Here is a 24,616-nt window from a genome sequence, read left to right as displayed (position 1 = left end):
ATGCCTTACCATGGTGAGTATTGGAGAGGGACTTTGAGTCATTTGCCGTTGTGTTTGGTAAATGTGACATTGAACATGCACAACTGACCACAAAGTCATGCACTGGTAAGGGCAGTGAGCTAGCATTCAATTCCAGGCACTGTGCATTATCATTGAGCTACCTATGTGAAATTGGTGCTACTTTTCCCCTTTTACAGGTAAGGCTAGAAGGGGTTGGGTGCCTTGTCAGAGGTCACACAGTCACTCTGTAGTAAACCTGGGATCTGGAATCTCTATGATACATGAGCATATGTATTTCCTATGATTACATTCTGAATTCCAGAGGAAAGGAAACATTAGAGTAACAGGAAATCCTTCATACAGGTTGAAATTCAAATGACCTAATAAAATCAAACCTATTCTAAGTTTAAAAAGAAGAAAAAAGAAAAAGAAAAATAAAGGAAATACATTTCTCCTTGTCTACAGATTTTTATGTAATGGAAAAGCTTTAAGACCTTGGGTGAGTTCATTTTTATTTTTGGCATGGCTGTCACACTTTGATGTTTGTGTTTATGATTTTAAGAGTGGACTTTTTCCTCAATTGCTTTAAAAAATAAGTACAGTTGACCCTTGAACAATGTGAAAGTTAGGGGAACTGCCCCCCATGCAGTTAAAAAGTTGACTCACCCAAAACTTAACTACTAATAGCCTACTGTTAACTGGAAGCCTTACTGACAACGTAAACAGTTGGTTAACATGTATTTTGTCTGCTATATATATATTACATACTGTAGTCTTACAGTAAGGTAAGCTAGAGAAAAGAAAATGCTATTAAGAAAATCATAAGGAGGGGTGCCTGGGTGGCTCAGTTGGTTAAGTGTCCAACTCTTGGTTTCAGCTCAGGTCATGATCTCTTGGTAGTGAGACGGAGGCCTAGGTCAGGCTCTGCTTTGAGCATGGAAGTTGCTTAAGATTCTCTCTCTCCCTCTCCCTCAGCCCCTCCCCCACTCAAGTGTGTGCATGTGTGTTCTCTCTCCCTCTCTCTCAAAAAAAAAAATTATAAGGAATAGAAAATACATTTACAGTACTGTACCGTATTTATCGAAAAAACCCACATATAAGTGGACCCTTGCAGTTCAAACCCATGTTATTTGAGTGTCAACTATATATGAATATTGCCTATGAGGGAGCTGATCATGAACTTTGTTCTGGGTCTAGAAACTAGATTATAACAAATCTCCAAGTTTAAAAAGAATGAGTCAGTCGGGGCGCCTGGGTGGCTCAGCTGGTTAAGTGTCCAACTCTTGATCTCATCTCAGGTCTTGATCTCAGAGTCATGAGTTCAAGCCCCACACTGGGCTCCACGAGTTGGGCTCCATGCTGGGCGGGGAGCCTACTTAAAAAAAAAAAAAAAAAGAATGAGTAGGTGTAATTAGTTACCACCCAAGCAAATCTTTTTTATCATGTTGCTCTAAATTACATCAAATGTTGATATATAAACATATATTTAATCATCCTTAAGTCTTTTTTTTTTTTAAAGATTTTATTTATTTATTTGCAAGAGAGAGAATGAGAGACAGAGAGCATGAGAGGGAGGAGGGTCAGAGGGAGAAGCAGACTCCCTGCCGAGCAGGGAGCCCGATGCGGGACTCGATCCGGGGACTCCAGGATCATGACCTGAGCCGAAGGCAGTCGCCTAACCAACTGAGCCACCCAGGCGCCCCCTAATCATCCTTAAGTCTTAACTATTATCTCACCTTTGCTCTTCTTTGTAAATTTACTTAGCTTTACAGAGATTTTTCTTTTCTCTCAAAGCTCAATTAAGCTAAATTTGGCCCCTTAGTCTTTCAGTTATCTGCACAAATTCCTCTCCTATAGTAACTATTTCTGTTTCCTATTGAAGATGCATGCATCCATTTCTAAGATGTGAGGTTCTACTCTTATGGGAAAGTATTAGATTAGAGAATTAGAGATGGGGATTTCCTTTTCTTTGATCCTCAGTCCTTGAGTAGTTGAACAAGTTTGTTTTTGCTAGCCAGCTTCTTCCCATATATAAAATGGAATATTACGCAGCCATCAAAAAGAATGAAATCTTGCCATTTGCAATGACATGGATGGAACTAGAATGTATTATGCTAAATGAAATAAGTCAGTCAGAGAAATATTACCATATGGTTTCACTCATACGTGGAATTTAAGAAACAAAACAGATGAACATAGGGGAAGGGAAGGAAAAATAAGATAAAAACAGACTGGGAGGCAAACCATAAGAGACTCAACTATAAGGAAAAAACTGAGGGTTGCTGGAGGGAAGGTGAATGGGGGGATGGGGTAAATGGGTGATGGGCATTAAAGGGGGTATTTGCTGTAATGAGCACTGGGTGTTAAAGGCAAGTGATGAAACTAAATTCTACCTCTGAAACTAATGATACACTATATGTTAACTAACTTGAATTTAAATAAAACCTAAAAAGAAAAAAAAAAAGAAGCAATTACTTTCTGGATACCACTTAATGGCAAGTTTAAATTTTGCCCTTTGAAAATCTTTCTCTAACTTGGCAGCTAAGAGAGAACATGGAATGAAAGGAAAATGCCTTTTGAACTGGATTTGACTTGTTTCATTGTATTTGTTCAAAGATCAGAAAGGATAATTTTCTTGGCAGGGCTCTCCCTGTCTCCTGACCCAAGTTCTTTTGAGGGATATAGTTGTAATTGTAAATTCCTTCAGTCCCCCAAATTTCAGTCTAACTGGTTTTCTTTGTAATCCTATGGTTTTTATTTTATGCATTTGTAATATTCTCCTGAGAAGGGGACCTGCTCATTTCACACAGCTGCCAAAATGATCAGTAACACAAAAAAGTTTAAGAACCCACCTAGGGTACCACCCCAGAGAGAGCTTAAACAATGCCTCCAGCAAGAGCCCACAGGCATAAAGTATTTCCTGATCTTACCAGATACAATATTTGGAACACTGAATTTTCAAAGAAGAAATTTAGAGATTTCTGAGAAAAGGCTCCCATAGCTCTGACTCATCGCCACATACCTCAAGTTTTAATTTGCACAGAAGCCAGGGTCAAACCTGCCTCCTCCATTCCTTTCCAGATGATTGGTACCATCTAAGTCATATATGTCAAAAATCTACAAGTCACCCTAGAGTGTCCTGCTTTCCTCTCTCACCATTTAAATTTAATCACATATTAAGTCCTGGAAGTTTTACTCTTTTAAATTTATGTAGTCCCTTCCTCTTCTTAGATTAGAGACTACTGTCTGAAGTTCAGGACTTTATCTGGGACTGCTATGTCAGACTCCCCATATTGGTTCCTGCCCTACCTTTTGTCTAGCTTTATAGAGATAAGAAGGATAAGATACTTGAGTCCCAAAAGAGTGAAGTCCAAGGTTACCCAGCTTGTTAGAGCAAGGCTACCATTCAAAACCATGATTGAATTCCCCAAATATAGCTTTTTTTATTTCTCCCTTGGTTTTTGCTCTATAAATTTTTTTTATAAAATTTTTTACGTCTAATATAAGAAAAATTATTTGTCATTATGTCCTGGGTTGCCTTTCTCTCCAACCCCCATGGGAGTCATGTTCATCTGAGAGAAAACTTTAGCTGTATAAATGTTATGAATGAATTGCTTTTGACTAGCATCCAGATATGCATTTATATCAATCATTAAGATATCTTGAGCTCACTCGCACTCTTCAAATTTTGAGTATTTGGCAAATCCAGAGGAAAATGACTGAACTGTCTACATTTTGAACAACTCTTAGGAGCCTGCCAACCTCTTTAACCACTGAAGCTATTTTGCCTCAATGAAGAAATTAATGTTCGTTTTCCATGTAAGTGATTCAAATCACAAATTTGTACCTATTGCAGAATATGCTGTTGTTTTAAGAGTGCTATCATCATAAATTCACACAGAAGATTCTTCTCAGGAAAAGCCTGTCTCTCTAGAGAAACACATGGGATTTAAGAGGTCCAGTAGCAGTGAAGAATGTGTGAGAATAAAACTCTTCCTGAATAGTTAGCATAATTTAGCTGCTACTGATGTGGTGGTTGTTATATGCTTATCATTCTTCAAAGTATATTGTGAATAGGAGAGCTTTTTAATTGAAGCCCAGCTTTGAGCTATGAAACATAACTTGAAACCTGAGAAGGCAGCCATTAAAGTCACAAGGTGTCCTTAACATGTCAAGGACTCTAATGAGAGAGCCAGTTCTCATCTCTGTCACTTACAGTTTACTGAATGTCTTACTTAACCACACTGCAAAAATGGAGATTTCACAAAAAAGTGTAATACTTGCCCTATTAATCTCACAGGTTTACGGTAAAGAGGAAGTTTTATTTTATTTTTTTAATTTTATTATGTTATGTTAATAACCATACATTACATCATTAGTTTTTGATGTAGTGTTCCATGATTCATTGTTTGCGTATAACACCCAGTGCTCCATTCAATACGTGCCCTCTTTAATACCCATCACCAGGCTAACCCATCCCCCCACTCCCCTCCCCTCTAGAACCCTCAGTTGTTTCTCAGAGTCCATAGTCTCTCATGGTTCGTCTCCCCCTCCGATTTCCCCCTTCATTTTTCCCTTCCTACTATCTTTTTCTTTTTTTTTTTTAACATATAATGTATTATTTGTTTCAGAGGTACAGGTCTGTGATTCAACAGTCTTACACAATTCACAGCACTCACCATAGCACATACCTTCCCCAATGTCCATCACGCAGCCACCCCATCCCTCCCACGCGCCACCACTCCAGCAACCCTCAGTTTGTTTCCTGAGATTAAGAATTCCTCATATCGGGGCACCTGGGTGGCTCAGTCGTTGGGCATCTGCCTTCGGCTCGGGTCATGATCCCGGGGTCCTGGGATCGAGCCCCGCATCAGGCTCCCTGCTCCGCGGGAAGCCTGCTTCTCCCTCTCCCACTCCCCCTGCTTGTGTTCCCTCTCTCGCTGTGTCTCTCTCTGTCAAATAAATAAATAAAATCTTAAAAAAAAAAAAAAAGAATTCCTCATATCAGTGAGATCATACGATACATGTCTTTCTCTGATTGACTTATTTCTTAAGCACACTTTTAAGCAAATCTGTGAGACATTTTAATGGACCCTAATAGCCTGATAAAGGGTGATAAGATCTGACTATTATGCTTTACCCAATAGCCATTATTTGATATGATAATGACCTTGGTTTTAAACAAATTAAGGGTATGGATAAAGGTAACCAAAATAATTACACAGTTAGCTGTTCTAATAAAACACCTTTCCAAGAGAACTGTTATCCGCAAAAGTATTGAGCACTTCCTTTAGTATTTCTAAGGATACTTTGAGATCGGAATAATTTTTTCAGTTCCTCTCCACGTACCAGGGGAAATTATTAAAATGAAAAACTAGTTCTGCTACATCGCTGGCCACCAGCTAGTCCCATGACTGCCCAGCTAAAGCTGGTTCTTTTATAACCTGAATTACCATGCCCTGCTTCTCTCCAAGAACCTTCTCAGAGTTCCAGCTGTTGTTTCCCCCACTTCTTGAGACGCACAACCTCAATTCTACCACCAATCAGTGAACAATGGGGCTATGTGTCCATCTGTCTAACTACAGTTGGTTCCAAAGTCCACACCCACCCTCAGTGATTCCAAGGTATTTTTCTGGCCCCAATCTTACTAAAGAAAATAAAATAGAATGTAAATTTAGTCTCATGCAGGGCACTCCTTCTGGTGAAGTTCTCTGCCACCCATGGTAATCAGTTGATCCCTGCTGAATCAAGCCGGGATCGTTTAGCTCTTCATCACACCACAATAAATGAAGGTTTACATGGATTATCTCATTGAATCCTCTTGAACAAACCTATAAGCTAGATACGATTATTCCTAATTAACAAATATAGAAACTGAGGCTAATAAAAGTTGGAGAGCTTGCCCACAGTCCCACAGTTGAGCCAGCATTCAAGTTCAGAGCTGAATGCTGCATCCATGCTCTGAATTTTCACACTGTGCAGCCTACCTACATACTATATTCTCTTAAGTGAAAACAGCAATCTTTCTCTCACAGAAAATTTAGGAATCGGTTAACTGAAGGTGATTGTCCAGTTTTTAACTTTCCTTTCCTCTACTTCCTCCCCACACCACAGAGATATATACCAGAGGTGGGAACTCCTATGGAAGACCTTGTGAATTTCCATTCTTAGTTAATGGGACCTGGCATCATGAGTGCATTTTTGATGAAAATTATGGTGGGCCATGGTGTGCAACCACCTTAAATTATGAATATGATCAAAAGTGGGGCATCTGCTTAAAACCAGGTATGTATGGGCTAGCAGGCTTTATATATGAAAAGAAAATGGATACCATTTATGTGAGACCAAAGGAAGAAGGAAGAGTCTGAGATAACTCAAAAATGACCGCAACAAATATTATCCTAGAGAAGGTATGTATTTGAGGAGAGAAAAGGAAGTAATGTGTAGCTATGAACTTGCTTTCAGAAGTAGGCCAAGGAAAGAACCAAGAGAAGATGGTGCCATGGAAGACAAAGGAGGAGGGAATGTTCTATAGCACAGATGCCTTAGGAAGAGGAAGTGGAAAAGGCATGAGCAGTTAGGAAATTGCTGTTGACCTTTGCTACAGCAGTTTCAAAAGACCAGTGGTTGTAGAAGCCAGGTTATAGTGGACTGAAGTGTGAACAAGAAGTAGAGAAAGCCTCTTAAGTTTTATGGAATAGAAAAAGAGCGAGGATGGTGGTTTTGGGGGGTAGATAGGTTGAAGAAAAACTGTTAGGGTGGTAGAGACTTAAGTATATTTATGGCCTAAAGCAAAGAGGGACCAAAGAGACCTATATCCCTGGTCCTCTCAAAATTAGTGACACTGTTCTCCTGCCATTTCTTTATGTTGGGCAGAGCATTTTTTCTAATTGCTTCTTACTAGAAGCAAACTACTCAGGGTGTGCTAAAGAATTCACTCTTCTTTAGAAAGAGAGAGAGACCAACGTAGCAGTTGCATCATGATCTGGTATATAACAGACATATTTTCTTACCAGTCAGGTGGGAGTTACAGGTCATAGTACCTGACAAGTGATAAGTGCTCCAGATTAATTGGGCAATAGTTTGGACGAGTGTCTAATAAAGAGAAAGGGAAAAGCTCCAGACGTGGGTAATAATATTTAATACTTATAGGGCCCTGCCGAGTGTCAAGTACTATTCTAAGCACTCAAACTATATTAACCCGTTCAATCTTCACACAACCCTTTAAGGTAGGTACCACTAATTATCCCCATTATACAGATGAGCAAAGTGAGGTGCAGGGGAGTTATATCATTTGCCTAAGGTCACATAGCTAATACATTTTAGAGCTAGGATTCAAATCTAGGAAATCCAGCTCTGAAGTCCTTGACCCAAACAAATACACTATAATGCCTCATTCAGTAGCCAACCTGGTGGTATTACTAATGCTGATGCCTCCTTAAGGGAAGCTGAGCTTCAAAATGAAGAGTTCTAAGCAACTAGAAGAGGTTATACTGAGCCAATGGTTCTGCAGCAGAATCACTTGGAAAGTATGTTAGAACAAAGATTTCTGGGGGCCCACCTCCAGAAATTGTAATTTGGTAGATTTGGAGTGAGGCCCAAGAATTTGCAGTTCAGTGAGCTCCCAGGTGATGTTGATGATGCTGGTCTGGGGACCACACTTTGAGAATTTACTGTTCTCAGTAGAGGCACAGGCTTTTCAATACTCAGAACCTACTGAAAGATAAAAGCCAATATTTGCTTCAGCTACAGTTGATATCAGGCAGAGTTTGGTCAACTAGTCACTGATTTCATTTAAACCTCACTATAGTCTGGATCCAAAATTTTAGATGTGAAAGGGAGCTTAGAGGTTATCCAGTTGCAAACCCTCATTTCTCAGGTGAGGGGCAGCAGATGCAAATTGATGACACGGTCTGTCAGGGTCAGAACACATTTGTATGGAGTCCGGTGGAGATTCCAGAATTCCTGACCCTCATTCCCCAGTGTACTTATTCCACTCTACCTTGCTTCCTTGACTGTCATTAGTCTCAGTATCTTTAGCTTCCTTTGGGTGGTGGGGGTGAGAATGGGAGTATTCATATACCTCTCAGAGTTATTTTTAGGGAAGAAGCAAGACTGTGAGTTTCTCAAAACCAAGGATGGCTAAACCATGTACATTATATTTTATAGCAAACATACTGCCATCCCACTGGAAGCTTCTGGATTTACAGGCATAAGGCCCCAGGGATAATAAGGAAACTTTAGGCGATGTACTTGCAAATCCACGTATTTTGTTTTCATCAAATGTCACATCCACCTCAGTTGCTATTTAGGCCATTCGAAAGTGGCTGAAGAAGCAGTGTATGCCATTCGGAAGATCAAGACCAGATTTAGGGACCAGTGCTCTGATTATAGCTCTGCCACAGACACTTCTAGATCTTTGTTCCCATCTGTGAAATGAGAGCATTAGACAAGGTGATCTCAATGGGCCCTTCCAGCTTGAAAGGCCATGGGTCTAACATGTGATGGGTGACTGGTTATTGTAGGCCCTTTGGAAAACTCCCTGAGTGGAACCTGGGACACACTTGGCACAGTCTATATTGGGTTTCCTCTTCTAGAGAGTACATGGGAGTCTCTAAGTATATTTTCGAACCAGTTGTGTCAAGACCTATATATCTCATCTAAGAAATAATTTGAAGGGTCTTTGTCTGAAGTTATACTTGCTTTTTAGATTTTTGTTAAAGAAAATAATATGCACATTATACAATGAACATGTATGTCTGTATACATATGCACATGTATGTCTACATAGACATCTGCAATATTGGTTATATAATATTATGTGTCATATATTAAATCATCTGTTAAAACATTAAGGAGAAATTTAGATTGAGTTTTTCAAATAAGGTAGTCACTTGGGTTCTAAGTCTTGGTGTTTAAGCAGCATGTCTGCACACACACACACACACACACAGTGGTTTCACTGCAGGCTGTAGGCAAACCCCTCTGCAGTCTGCCACCGTCTTCAAGTGAGCTTGTTTTCCATCAGCTCAGGAGTTTGACAATGTGAACACATTTGAAGACTCCTACATTTCAGCAGAGGGCAGGCATGGGCTAAAATATGGCATTATAATTGATAGGGGATAAAGGGAGAGTAGAGGATAGGAGAGTTGAAGCTTTAATCAACCAAAGTCATTTAGTTCCCATGACTTCAATTTCTTTGTGTAACCAAAGAATCAAAATATGGTCTAGTCGAACAATAAGCTTTAATTTTAGTGTATCCTAAGAGTATGGAAAATGAATTGCAATATTGGTAAGCATTGTTAGTAATATAAAACATTATGCCCTTACTTTATGATCACTAATATATCTTTTTATCAACAGAAAATGGCTGTGAAGATAATTGGGAAAAGAATGAGCAGATTGGAAGTTGCTACCAATTTAATACTCAGGCAGCTCTTTCTTGGAAGGAAGCTTATGTTTCGTGTCAGAATCAAGGAGCTGACTTACTGAGCATCGGCAATGCTGCTGAATTAACTTATCTTAAAGGTAAGTTTGCATGTGGTAGAGCAAATTGCTGGGATTGTAAAGATGCCATCTGTCTACCTCTATTTTCATATCCAGGTATGTTGTTTTGTATATATATTTTTCTATCTTCTCTTTAATGTCAACACTGAAGCCCACAGGCAGAAAGGTATGAATATAATCCTATTCTATCCATTGAAAATGCATTTCATGTTTGAGACTGAAAAGAGGGTAATGTTCACAAAATGGAGTGAGGTAGTGGGATTAAACTGCTACCCTAAGCCTAACTGACAAGATTTCTTAAAAGGTGAACATTAAACTCTTTGAACAATGAAAAGTAGAGAAATTAAGGAAGGTGACAAAGATGGCTGAGTCATACCAGAGGCCTCAGTGAAAGGTCCTTGTGTTGAGTAGAGGAGTGCCATCCTCAAAGGCAAGGAGAGGACTAAGAAAACCTTAAAGTGGATTTAATCAATGGACACACTGAGTGGATAGGATTTTGTTTTATTTTGTTTGTGTGGTAATGGTGGGAATTCTTAAATTTTTAATTATGAAAACATATATACAGAAAAAGAAAATAACCTGAAAGAAATCTGTGTAACCACCACCCTGACTTTACACACTCTTTATACACTTAACATTTTGTCATATTGCTTTGCATTGATTGATTCCCTGCTTCCGTCCCTTTAAAGAAATACAATGATTTTGGTTTTTGTTTTTTGCTTTAAGATGTTATTTATTTATTTGACAGAGAGAGACACAGCGAGAGAGGGAACACAAGCAGGGGGAGTGGAAGAGGGAGAAGCAGGCTCCCCGTGGAGCAGGGAGCCTGATGCCGGGCTCGATCCCAGGACCCTGGGATCATGACCCGAGCCAAAGGCAGATGCTTAACCCACTGAGCCACCCAGGCGCCCCAAAATAAAATATTAACAGAGTTAAAGCTCCATGTCCATCTCTCAAAATAACCATTCTTTGAGTACTTTTACAACATATATATGTCTAAATACTGTATATGTTTTCATTATACTATTGTTCTGTTTTTAAATGATACAAATGCTTATTTGCCCATATGTAAGTTTATCCATTGTCATCTGCTGCTGTAAAGTATTGCATTGTATGAATAAACCACAACTTATCCATTCTCCTATTGAGAAACAGGTTATTTTCAGCTTTTCCTATTGCAAGGAACATCCTCAGATGTGCCTCATGGGGCAGACATGTATGAGAGTTTCTCTAGAATAGGAATTGCTGAGTCATGGGGCGCACATCTCTTCACCTCTAACCAAAAATTCTGAATTGCTTTCCAAAGGAGCTGCATTCATTTACACCTCCATTAGCACCTGGTGTTATCAGACTTAGTTGGCCAAAGTGATGAATGTGAAATGGTATTTCATTTTTCTTTTATATTTTACTGATAATTCATGTGGTTTTGTGTCTCGTGTTTATTAGGCATTCAGGTTTTCAGTTTATAATCTGCCAGTTGATATCCCTTGCCTATTTTCTATTGAGTTGTTTGGCTTTTTCTTATTGATCTGTTATAGTTCTTTACATATACTTATCTTTTCTTGTAGGATTACAAATATATTTTCCTAGTCTTTGGTCTTTTTACATTTGTTGCTTCTTATCATTTAAAAATATGTTAGTTTTAATTTGGTCAGTCAATCTTTTCCTTAATGTTTTGTGCTTATTTATATTACTTAGCAAATTCTTTCTTAGCCCTAATATGATAAACATATCCTCTCATTTTTCTTCCAAAAGTTTATAATTTTGCTTTTCATATTTATATCCATAATCCATCTGGAATAAAATTTCTAGAGGTGGGAATCTAATTTATCTTTCTCTGCATGAATGTCAGTTGACCAAGCACTATTTATTTCACATTTTTCCCTCAGATTTGTTATGCCACCTCTAATAAGTATAAACTCCCCTATTACATGTGGGTTATTTCTAGGCTCTCCATCCTATTCCTTTGGTCTACTTGTCTGTCTGTGTGTCTATTCCACACTGTTTTAATTATGCCAGCTGCATAGTATATATGGATGAGCAAGTCCTCTCTTATATTTTTTCTTGAATTGCACTGGCTTTTTTTTAATCACTTAATCTTTTCTATAAATTCAAGGATCACCTTATTAATCTCAATGAAAAACTTTATTGGGACTTTGGAATTGCATTGAATTATAGATTAATTAAAGAGGCACTGCTGTCACTACATTATTAAGTCTTCTCATCCATGAAAATGGTATGCCTTTGTACTTATTTGTGACATCTTTTATGAATTCAGTACAATTGTATATCTTTTTTTGGGGGGGATTAATTCTTCTTTTTTATTATTATTTTATGTTAATCACCATACATTACATCATTAGTTTTTGATGTAGTGTTCCATGATTCATTGTTTGCATATAACACCCAGTGCTCCATTCAGTACGTGCCCTCTTTAATACCCATCACCAGGCTTACCCATCCCCCCACTCCCCTCCCCTCTAGAACCCTCCGTTTGTTTCTCAGAGTCTATAGTCTCTCATGGTTCATCTCCCCCACCGATTTCCCCCCCTTCACTTCTCCCTTCCTACTATCTTCTTTTTTTTAACATATAATGTATTATTTGTTTCAGAGGTACAGGTCTGTGATTCAACAGACTCACACAATTCATAGCGCTCACCATAGCACATGCCCTCACCAATGTCTATCACCCAGCCACCCCATCCCTCCCACCCCCCACCATTCCAGCAACCCTCAGTTTGTTTCCTAAGATTAAGAATTCCTCATATCAATGAGATCATATGATACATGTCTTTCTCTGAGTGACTTATTTCACGCATAATACCCTCCAGTTCCATCCACGTTGTTGCAAATGGCAAGATTTTATTCCTTTTGATGGCTGCATAATATTCCATTGTATATATACACATCTTCTTTATCCATTCATCTGTCGATGGACATCTTGGCTCTTTCCATAGTTTGGCTTTTGTGGACATTGCTGCTATAAACATCGGGGTGCACGTACCCCTTCGGATCACTACATTTCTATCTTTTTCCATCAGAGTATTGCACATTTTTTACTAGAAAGTTTATAAACAGAAAGTTTTTATTTTATTTTTTAAAAATTAAGAAACCCAGGGCACCTGGGTGGCTCAGTTGGTTGAGTGATCAACTTTTGATTTTGACTCAGGTTGTGATCTTAGGGTTGTGGGCTCGAGCCCCACATCAGGCTCCACCCTCAGTGGGGTGTCTGCCTCTCTCCCCCTCCTTCTACCCCTCCCCCCACCCTTGCTTTCTCTCTCTAAAATAAATAAATAAATCTTTTTAAAAATCAAGAAACCCAAGTTATTGAGTCTCTGATGATTTGACAATGATGTTTCAGACTGAGGACTAAATGCTTTTCAGACATTATCTTATTTAATACCATATAACAACGCTATGAGGTATAGGTATTTTTATTATGCTCACTTGGCAGATGAGGAATGTGAGGATCAGAGAGGAAATGTAACTTGTTCAAGGTCACCCACAAGTAATTAGCAGAGCCAAAATTTGAACACAATCAGTCTGACTTGAAAACAAGTATATCCTGCATGTATGTGCATTTACTTTTTATAAGACTAGTAAGTTCTTTAAAGGAAGAGGTGAGTCCCATGGGTTGTTTTTTTCCCTTTTGCACAAAACTCTAAGCACTTTTTCTATATATAAAACAAATACCTATTGACTAATTCAGATAAATCCTATCACACTGTTTTATAATAAATATAAATATTTGGTAAATTCAAGCTATGAGTAAAACCCTAATATCTCCAGATAAATTAAATAATTTAATCATCATTACAGCCTCATAAGACAAGTATTTTTATGAAACTGGATAGATTCCTGACTTACAATCAAGGTCTTCAGATATTTTTGCTATTAGTAGAAACTTAAGTCTGACTTAGATAATAATTTAGGTAATTTTGTCACTTGTTAAAATTATATGATTCTTACAGAAAAAGAAGGCATCCCAAGAATTTTCTGGATTGGCTTAAATCAGCTATACTCTGCTAGAGGCTGGGAATGGTCAGACCACAGGCCATTAAACTTTCTCAACTGGGACCCAGGTAACTGCTCCCTCCTCCACCTGCTATGCACAGAGCAAAAGCTCCAAAAAAGTAAATAAACAAAAGCATCCCACTCACTGATAGCTTATAAAAATTTCAAATCTTGACAACTGTTATTATGGTTACTTCTCCAAAGAATTTTTTCCCCTAATTCCTTCTTTACTGTGATACCATTATAGACAAGTTGAACCTATCATGGATAACTGAGCATTTGTCTCTAACCTTTACGGCAACCCTACATTTTTAAGTAACAGCAGAATAAACCCCATCACATGGCCTAGAAGCTGTTCTGTGTCCCTCAGGTGACTTGACGTGTCTATGACTAACCTGTGTTGTTTCATCTGCAGCTCAAATCCATACAGAAATATGTTCTCATTTTAAAACTCTTGGGGTCTTGTACGGTAGTCCTCAAGTACTAACAACATAATGGCTGTATTTTATTACACAAATGAATACCTTAAAGAAAATTTTATAGTGAATAAAACAAACAAAATCCTACTTAGCCAAAAGATTTTTCTCCCCAAAAGAAGTTTAGATACCTTTTTTTAAAAAATAAAATCTTGGGCTTCTGACAAATGTAGAACCTAAGAGTTAACACTAGCTTCAGTACGAAAGTATCCTGTACACATAAAAGAAAAATGGGTTAAGTGCAGTAAAATACCAATAGGTCATTTTAGTTTAATGAAACTTTATTATTAGTGAATAAATTCTCTATTATCTCAGTAAATAAAATCTTTAAAGATAATTTAACTTTTAATTCAAGGTCTTAAGGGCATTACAGAATCATAAATTAGAATATTTATTATATAGAGTAGAAGATTAAGAGCTACCGTCTGCAGAGTATGATATGGAAATTGATTGGGGGCAGAGGTTTGTTTTTGATTTTTGGTTTTGTTTTTTAAGTTAACTATACTGTGTCATAGTATTTGGCCTTGGATCCTGTATTTTAGAAGGAAGACATATTTAAGCACATGGGTGTTCATTGAGGCTTATACATCTCAATTTAATAGAAGGTTTAACTATTTTATGAGTTCCAATAGAAGCAGAAAATTAAGAATACAAATTATTTTTTCTAACCACCACTCTGGGCCTAACCTTCTCTTTCTAATTCTTTGAAAATTCTACCATTTAAGATATGCCTAGTGCACCTATGATAATAGGCGGATCCAGCTGTGCGAGAATGGTTGCCATGTCTGGTCTATGGCAGAGTTTTTCCTGTGAAGCTCAATTGCCCTATGTCTGCAAGAAACCATTAAATAACACAGTGGAGTTAACAGGTATCTTTTTCATTTCCTTGTGCAAGTAGGTCTTAAAATTATAGTTTTGTGAAGTCAAGTAGATCCATTTCAGATATCTAATTCTACCTTTCCTTCACCTATTCCTGCCAATGCCAAAAACTACTTCATTTAGACCCTGTGGTTGGCTATTATTAACTTTATATGTGTAAAGCTTTGGTTTGGTATATCGCCATAAGAAGGCAGAGATATTCTAGGTAAGAAATACATTTCTGTTCACAGGTGGCTCTTTTTTCTTTGGAACAGTGGTGCTCAGAGTATGGTTCCTAGACCAAGAGTATCAGTATCACCTGTACCTGTTTGAAATACAAATTCTTAGGACCCCCCCCCCCCAGACTTACTGAATCAAAAGTTCTGCAGGCCCCAACAATCTGTGTTTTAAGAAGCCTTCCTGGAGATGCTGATGCACACTCAGGTTTTATGTATGACTTGCCTCTGTGAAAAGTAGAAAACGACGGATGGGGGAACTCTTCTAGGGTTTCCAGTTCCTGCCCCGCGATGCCCACCTCTGCTCTGTCCTTCTTTGCCAGGCTGCTTCTTTAGGTTGTTGTGTTGATAAATCAGGTAGAAAAGGGGAGGTGCAGAAGGACAAACGTGTACAAGGAGGGTTTGTTTTTTTTTTTTCAAGGGATTTCAGGGATAAGAGAAACATGGAACAGTTGAAGTTTCTGAGGTGCAGAGAAACTTCAGAAGCCTTTGAAAGAATAAGAAGAGGGCCCTTACTATCTTGCACAAGCCCCACCACATACCTGGTATTTGATTAAATCCTCCTGAATAAGAAAAACTATTACTCAAAACTGGGAGGGAAAAAAAGGAGGTTTTAAAATGTCTTGTTTAAAGAATGTTGGGGAAGGGAATAAAATTTCTTATCCATATAGGAGCATAAAGCTATTTTTTAAGACTAAAAAATAAATATATAGAATAAAGATTGTCAGGAGATGTTTTATTAAAATATAGGGGGAAATGAACATTCATCTTCCAAGTTGATTCAAACCAAATTTAGTCCACACAAAAAAGCATAATAGAAAAGACAGCACAGATGAAAATAAACCAGGGTGACTGATGACAGATCAAATAAATATGCTGTAGTAGCAATTATTAAGTAAATCATGATGTTTCCACATGATCGAGTAATATGCATTTATTAAAATAACTGCCAACAGGAAAATACAAGAGCAGAGCAAAATGATATGCCTACTTCTCATTTTAATCTTGTAAAAATATGTATTCATAGAGACAAAGACTAGAATAGGAAAATGTTTGTTCTAAGTTCAATTATAGGTATTTTTTCCTCTGTTCCTTTATCATAATTGTAAAATAAAATAATAATAATAATAATAGCAGCAAGTGCTATTTCAGAAACTTAAAATTGAGTTATCTTGCAAGTGTGAGAAGCTAACTGGACCTGAATTTTATCTTTAAATGAAGAATAAACTGTCCACATTTTTAAGATGCTGTTTTCTTTTTTTTTTTTTAATATTTTATTTATTTATTTGAGAGAGAAAGAGAGAGAAACAGCATGAGAGGGGATAGGGTCAGAGGGAGAAGCAGGCTCCCCACTGAGCCGGGAGCCTGATGTGGGACTCGATCCCAGGACTCTGGGATCATGACCTGAGCCGAAGGCAGTCGCTTAACCAACTGAGCCACCCAGGCGCCCAAGATGCTGTGTTTTATACAACATACATTCCAAACAGTTCAGAATCCATGAAGTCTGAGTAATTGACTTAATTTCTAATTCTATTAAGAAGGATAGAAATATTTTGTGCGGTTTTATACCTCAGTCTTTTTCTCCAGTCTTTCTTGACCATCATCTGAGTAAGTTTTAACATGGTCAAAACAAAGAATCACTAATTGCATGAGGATGTAGGTCTACGAGCGGGAAGGAAAGAAGAGGTCCAGAGAGGTCCTGTGCCCTTTCCCTTGAATTGCTATCTTCTCTTTCATGTGGAGTTTATAAATGTTTTACTCTATTCCCTAAATCTCTGTCCTTTGTCCAGTGGTAGGCATGAATGCACATCCCCTGCTAATCTGACCATACATGAAAGGAGGCTGGACTTCATAACCTCTCAAAGTCAGAGATTGGAGGGGAACCTAACAAATCCCTATACCAGGGAAGATTGGTCAGCAACTGGCTTACCCCACACAATTCTCCTGTCTATTAGGACTGAGGGCAGTCCCTCCTCAAATAGTCGGAGCCTAATCATGTAGCACATTTGTATCACATTACAGTCATATCATTATCTTTACCCTTGCAGTCATTCTTATGATGCTATGTAGAATGAAGCAACACATAAATTCATGTCCCTGTGCTATTTGACATCCCATTCCCCCGTTTTCCAGAATCTTGATGATTTAAGAAGGAAGAATTTGCAATGTTATTGATTCAAAATAGATGTATCTTTACTGGAACATAAATAGCTGCTTTTCCTGCAGATGTTTGGACATATTTAGATACACACTGTGATGCAGGCTGGCTGTCAAATAATGGTTTTTGCTATCTGCTGGTAAATGAAAGTGATTCCTGGGATAAGGCACATACGAAATGCAAAGCCTTGAGCGGCGATCTCATCAGCATTCATTCTTTAGCAGATGTGGAGGTGGTTGTCACAAAACTCCATAATGGCGGTAAGTTTTTAAAACATCCTATTTGAGAGGTTTAAAACATTCTAAAGTACCCCTATTTTTAGACTCTTGGTGGAAATGAAAGCTTACAATTTGATCCTTACAGATCAGCACTGTCCAATAGCATTTTCCGTGATGATGGAACTGTTCTATAATCTGTGCTGTCCAGTACAGCTGCCACCAGCCATTTGTGGCTTGTGAACACTTGCAATGTAACTGAGGAACTGATTTTTACTTTTATTTAATTTTAATTAATTTACAAATAGCCACATGTAGCTAATAGCTGCCAATTTGACAGTATAGCCAGTGATTGAATAATTTCCCTCTTCTCATAAACTAAGTGCTATTTAAGTTGCTCCAGATGCTTAAGTGATGATTATTTCACGATTACTTCACTTTTGTAATTATTTAAAGGCTAAAGACTGAAGAACAAAAATACACGAGACAGGCTGTATTATATCCTCCTCCTAGGATTCACTAATAGTAATAGCTAATAATAGACACCTATTCTGTGTCAGCATGGTGTTAATTGTTTCCCCTGGGAGGGCAGCATCATCATCCCAGGGCAGGGATGAACATCAATCCTATTCTAACTGGAGTATCTATGATTGTATTTGTAGAATTTCATTGCAGTTTTCCCCTGCTGTCCAAAAGGAGACTGTTCTTATGAAACCTTTCATAAACCAAAATGGCATAAAAACAAAGGAGCAAACACCATTTTGTAAAAGCAAAAATCCACCTCAGATTTCTTTCACTTAGTGAAAACAGGCGGTAAAAGTGAAGTGGCAGAAAGAGCTTTCGGATAGCAGAGGAAACCTATATAACCCATAAAGCAAGGTTTATCTAATCAGATAGCAGGAACACCTAACCTACAGATCACAGTGTGGCTTTTCCACTGTGTACTCTGACTGCATAAGTACCCTGAAACCCCTTGACTCCTGGCCTGCCTAAATTATCAATATTTTCATAGATTGATTACAGATACCATGGAGGCTCCTAAAACCCCATTATCAGAATGTAAAATCAGTAACAATATACATATTGAAGTATGTAATTGAGTAAAACCAAATAAATAAAATATTTTTCTTTTAGATGCCAAAGAAGAAATATGGATAGGTCTTAAGAACAAAAATGTACCAAGTTTATTTCAGTGGTCTGATGGTACTGAAGTTACTCTAACATATTGGAATAAGAATGAGCCAAATGTTCCCTACAATAAGACTCCCAACTGCGTTTCCTATTTAGGAAAGGTAGGAAACTTCCTGTGGCTTATTTATATTCTTATTGTATACCAAATAATATTAAGATGATTTTGGTTGGGATATTTGTGTTTAAGCCTAGAAAGAAAATAAAAGGTCATAGCCCTGTAGATTGTCTTTCTGGAAGCTACTGGAAAAAAGATGTAAATAAAACAATGACTAAGTAAGCAATCCACTTCCTGTCTGAGAGTATCTGCTCTGGTCTGAAACACACGAAGGAAATCCCGTTAGAACTCAATTCTTGTGCCAGATTGGTTCTAATAAGCTGCTTTCTCTCTGGACCATCAGTATATTTAACATATAACCACAACTTAAGGGAAAAATCCCATCTTCTGAATTCATGTTCAGATTTTTATATTAATCTTAATTTGAGAAGTGAAAAAATATTTTTATTTAAAAATTAGGTCCAGGGGCGCCTGGCTGGCTTAGTCAGTGGAGCATGCAACTCTTGATCTCCAGTTTATGAGTTCAAGCCCCACATTGGGTGTAGAGATTACTTAAAAAAAGAAAATCTTTAAAAATTAATTAATTAATTAAAAATTAAGTCTAATGTTTTTCAGAGAACAGCTTTCTTCTGTAGAATGCTTAACTATTTATTGAACATGCTTTAGTTAAGAGTCCAAAATAGGCTGCATGTTGAGAGAAAAGACATGTGTATCTTTATATTTTGTTTGTATCACTTTCCTGGGGACTTCTAATTATTTAGGAGGCTTGTGTCCCCCAAACTTCTAGAGAGACTTAAGTGGAAGTAATAAATGATATGTGTATTTAGGAGTGTTTCAAGAGTAAAGATGTATCTAGAAAGGTGTCATAGATGAATTTAGAAGGGTGTCACATTTGGTGCTCTATTTAAAAGGGTATTTAAGATGTCTTTGATACAGTGTCAAAGATAGAACTGAGATCCCACAGGCAAGACTAAACTGATAACATACCTAGACAGCATTCCAGTGTTTGAAACTGACTCTTATCACAATTAACTTGTTGAAATTTAATTTGAAGAAAGCAGAGTGACTTAAGCAAAAGTCATGTTAAGAGAGAATTTTAAAGTCTAAGCTAAAGTAAAGTGGAAGGAACTTTTGATTCTGGAATTCTTGGAGAGTAGCTGTTCTAATTACCATGATTATGTTATATATGAGGAGACTGAAATAGCATGGTTGGTTGACATGTCCGGAAGTTTTTAACCAATGGGCAAACTTTGACCATGTCATGTGGGAGAAGACTTGAACACCGTCAACTGCGTGTAGGCTGAGTTCTTCTTTCTTCAACTTCTGTACTAAATGTCCTTTGATGGTTTTATTGTTACTCTTCTAAGAAAATGGAATTCATCTCCACTATGATCTTGAGGTGGTGCTGAAATTACAGACTGTGAGCCACAACCTTGCAGGACTGTCGGGTAGCATTTTCTAGGAGTATGTTCCCAGACATAGTCATTCATTTTCCTTTTCCCTCTCCTTCCTCCTCCCCTTGCCCCTTGCTCACAGTTTTGTGAGAAGAAACTATCTTGATTTAAAATAAGTTAGAGTTCAACTCTAAATATATGGCAAATAATTTCTCTGTGGAAAAAATTTTTTTCTATTTTTAAAAAGTTAGGTCAGTGGAAGGTCCAGTCCTGTGAAGAGAAACTTAAATATGTATGTAAGAAAAAGGGAGAACAAATGAATGATACAACATCTGACAAGATGTGTCCTCCAGATGAGGTATGTAAAGTCCCTATGTAAGTTTTTCTAAGCAATATTACACCTTCTTGGTTAAGGATGGTAGGTGAGACTGAAACAATTCAGACTTGGAAAACAGAAGAAATGGCTACCTTCTGTTCATTTACATTAGAGCAAATCAGAGGGCAGTGAATCATTACATACTGGTGTTCTTACAGAAGAAAAAACGTTATAGGAAAGAGTTCCCTATTCATGATTTCTATAAAAATGTATGTGATTATAATCCTTAATGCTGATGTCTTTACTTCCCCCATTTATATTTTTCCTCTCCAAAAATAGTTCAACCAACAACGTTATAGTCTTAGGAGGAGCTAGGCCCTGGAGGCAAAGAGAAAAAAGACACACCTTCTGTCTGACACAAGCTCACAATCCTGTAGGAGTTATCTATGAAGTTGTATCCCACCTTCATCATGTGTATGAATTACCCGTCCATGTCCTTGATTTCTCTAAGTGTGAGATGTTACCAGTGTAGCAGAATCATGCTTAGAGGTAGGACATTAAGTCTGAACAGTGTGATATTTCTCCTCGGATTTAGGGCTGGAAAAGACATGGAGAAATCTGTTACAAGATTTACAAGGATGAGGTCCCTTTTGGAACCAACTGCAATCTGACTATAACTAGCAGGTATGACCATCAGTAAACATGTACTGGTGAACTTTTAACTCTGGGTTAGCTTTACGAAATAAGTCTCCTAAGAGAAAGGTGCATTTTCAATTCACATAGCAATTCAATCATTATAAAAACACCTACTAATTTAACTCTTGTTTTGTAGATTTGAGCAAGAATACTTGAATGATATGATTAAAAAGTATACTAAATCTCCAGGAAAATACTTCTGGACTGGCCTGAGAGATATAGATTCACATGGAGAGTATAGCTGGACAGGAGTTGGTGGAGTAAAGCAAGCTGTAACATTTTCCAACTGGAATTTTCTTGAGCCAGGTGAGTGCCTTACTTTTAAAGTAGTAGAATGTGATGATTTGTGAAATGCAGTGTACCTCCCAGATATGGTCTTCACTTAGCTTTGAAATGTGAGGCAAATGATGATCTTCAGGATGAGAGTCTGTCTATGGAACCATAAATAGAAGCAGTGACTGTGTCTCCCTTATGAAATCCTTGGGAGTAACCCCCAAAAAGGAGCTAAAAAACTCAGTTTTCAGAAACCACCCTCTAATGGCACAAAGCTAGAACCATCAATGCAAGTTTATCTTTTCCATGTAAGTCTCAAACAGAATCTAGAAGCTTCATTTTGAAGTGCTTTACACTTTCATCTCTCTGCTTTTTTCTCTTAGCTTCTTTCTCCAAAATTGAATGTGTTTATTTCTATTATTCCAAATGGGTGAGAATTAAGGAGGCAATATTGTAGGTATTATTTATCTGAAAGTTAGTTCATCTTTCTTTAACAAGCTCAAAGCATTGACCATAATTAGCCATGGAATCAGAATATTGTGAACCAGAAACGACCTCAGAAGTCCCTTCTGATTTTAGAGTTGAGAAGACAGAATCTCAGAGAGGTGATCTACTTGACAAATGTTACCTAGTTATTAAATTACTAAAACCCAGATCCCCTGATTTCTAATCAAATGCTTTGTATTGGATTTCGGCTTTCTACAAAAAAAAGCTAATATGAACCACTTAGGCTATGCTGAGCAGCTTAGTAGTTTCGGGTACAGCTCCAGATGCAGACCACCTGGGTTCTAGTTTCTGGATCAACCACTTACTAACATGTGACCTTGGACAAGTCACTAATCCTCACTGTACCTTAGTATGACAATAGAATCGACTCTGGAGGTCAGTTGTAAGGACTGATTCATTTGATACTGTTAGAATAGTACCCGGCAGGTAATAAACACTTCTCTTTATTACCATCATCGTCGTCGTCATCATCATCATCATTATTATGAACAACACATTTCTTTCTTCTGTTATCTTTTATATTCTTTCTCCAGACCTTGGCCCAAATAAAGGGCAAGGATACTAGAAAGTATTTGGACTTTAATTTTCAAATGTAATGTTTAATTAAACTTTCTGATTCAACCCCAGCTTCTCCAGGCGGGTGTGTGGCTATGGCTACTGGAAAGTCTCTTGGAAAGTGGGAGGTGAAAGACTGCAGAAACTTCAGAGCACTCTCGGTTTGCAAGAAAATAAGTGGGCCCATTCAGCCTGAAGAAGTAGCTCCTAAGCCTGAAGACCCCTGTCCTGAAGGCTGGCATAGTTTCCCCTCAAGTCTTTCTTGTTATAAGGTAAAGTAACATTCTCATTTAGTTCCTTAATGAGGTTATCTTTCTACTATCCTAGTCCATATGCTTGTAGAAATTATGCTCCTCTCCAGGCACATATGTAACCTACCAACGTGTTTGCGAGCACCATTGAACCTTTGTCATGAGGCAGCTCATCCCCAGATGAACTCATGTCTTACCCAAAAGAGCAGTGCCAGAGCCAGAACTCGCTTTCCTAGTGTTCTTTTGTTCTGAGAAGTTAAGTAAGCTACATGCCATGCTGACACTTTGCTTAGTATTCTCATATCCCTCTAATCCTTATGTCAAATGAAGAATTCTATCACTTCTTATAATTTAAAAAAAATTTATTTTGGGGCCTCTATAAGTCAGCTGTTCCCCACAGAAACCATTACATACCATCCCAAAACTCAGTGGCTATAACAACAAACATTCAGTCCCATGCTCACAGATCTCTGGGTCAAACAGGGATCGATTGTTTTAGTTTAGGCTTGAATGGTGAGCTCTGCTTTCAACTGTGGGTCAGCTATGCTGGGCTCCAGGCTATGAGTTGGGATGTGCTGCCTTTTGATTGGTCTCAGGCTGAAGCGTCAGTAGCTACCAGGGGCTTGTTCTTCTTATGGTCAGTTGCTGGAGCCTGAGAGGAAAGCCTAACCATGTAAGCACATTTCAGGCCTCTGTTCACTGTACCTCCACTAATAGGCCATCGATCACAGCAAGTTACATGGCCAGGCCCCAAATCCAGGTACAGAGAAGGACATTTCACCCACCAGGAGGCCATGGCAAGAATATACGGTTATATCACAGGGAACTGAAGAATTGGGATCAGTAATTCAATCTACCATTGTATCATCCCCTCTTCTTCTTTTTTTGGGAAAAAAGTAATCCTCACAAACCAAAGAAAGAGTCTGAAGTGGCAAGTTTTGTTTCGCCACCCTCTCTCAATGTTAGCACACCAGTGCAATCTGCCCTTTGCTTCATCTTCATCAGAAAATAGGCCTGTACTTACACCGGTCTTAGTGTATTATGTTCATAATTATGTTGTTTCTCTGCAGAAGTCTACTCCCAAAGTATTCATATGTATCCTTTATAGCCTTACCTGCTGGTCCTAGGAACGTGGGAGAATATGATGTCTTGTCGGAGCAGTTCCCCATCCTGGCTGAGGAAGGGCATCCATCTGACAGCAGTAGCTGGCCCCTGTCCTGGCCTTTTAGTTGACACTTTCAGCAGGTCCTGTTTGTGTCACGGTATATGTTTTTTCACCTGTTTTTATTACAGGTGAAAACAAAAACATTTTCATGTTATTATTACATGTATGAGAATCCATTTCAGAAGCCTACACATTTGAATTTAAGAAGCAAAATAAAAGAACAAAGGGGGAAAAAAGAGAAACCAAAAACAGACTCTTAACTATAGAGAACAAACTGAGGGGAGGTGGGTGGAGGGATGGGTGAAATAGGTGATGGGGATTAACAAGTACACTTATGATGAGCACTGAGTAATGTATTGAATTATTGAATCACTCTATTGTACACCTGAAACTAATATAACAGTGTATATTAATTATATTTGAATTAAAATAGGAAACTTAATTTTAAAACCTACACATTTGACCATAATAAACTTCGAAATTATGAATACTTTATGATTATGCCAGAAAAGAGATTAACATTGTGTCTTGTTAAGCTGTTTCATACAGAAAGAATTGTAAGAAAAAGGAACTGGGAAGAAGCTGAGAGATTCTGCCAAGCTCTTGGAGGACACCTTCCTAGCTTCACTCATATGGATGAAATAAAGGAATTTCTTCACTTTTTAATGGACCAGTTCAGGTAATACTTTTAGAATGAGATCTTCCATGCTAAATTTAATGTCCTCCAGGTATTCAGAAGTGACATGTTT

At 37.9% G+C, this 24,616-nt stretch overlaps 1 protein-coding gene across 3 annotated transcripts in view; it reads left to right on the top strand.

Annotated features, from left to right (window-relative positions):
- The window catches only part of LOC110592062 (lymphocyte antigen 75), a 128,358-nt gene that overhangs the window by 6,104 nt on the left and 97,638 nt on the right, over positions 1–24,616 (top strand). For all 3 annotated transcript variants that reach the window (XM_021703026.2, XM_044913655.1, XM_044913654.1), the window contains exons 3-13: positions 6,115–6,285; positions 9,364–9,528; positions 13,479–13,589; positions 14,723–14,866; positions 17,318–17,509; positions 18,599–18,756; positions 20,352–20,462; positions 21,016–21,104; positions 21,253–21,422; positions 22,524–22,723; positions 24,404–24,546. In XM_021703026.2, the coding sequence (XP_021558701.1) occupies positions 6,115–6,285; positions 9,364–9,528; positions 13,479–13,589; positions 14,723–14,866; positions 17,318–17,509; positions 18,599–18,756; positions 20,352–20,462; positions 21,016–21,104; positions 21,253–21,422; positions 22,524–22,723; positions 24,404–24,546 (1,654 nt within the window). The remainder of the gene's footprint in view (positions 1–6,114; positions 6,286–9,363; positions 9,529–13,478; positions 13,590–14,722; positions 14,867–17,317; positions 17,510–18,598; positions 18,757–20,351; positions 20,463–21,015; positions 21,105–21,252; positions 21,423–22,523; positions 22,724–24,403; positions 24,547–24,616) is intronic.

This window comes from Neomonachus schauinslandi, chromosome 3 (assembly GCF_002201575.2).
Source record: "Neomonachus schauinslandi chromosome 3, ASM220157v2, whole genome shotgun sequence".
Taxonomy (NCBI): domain Eukaryota; kingdom Metazoa; phylum Chordata; class Mammalia; order Carnivora; family Phocidae; genus Neomonachus; species Neomonachus schauinslandi.
This window is presented reverse-complemented; position numbering and strand designations above follow the sequence as displayed.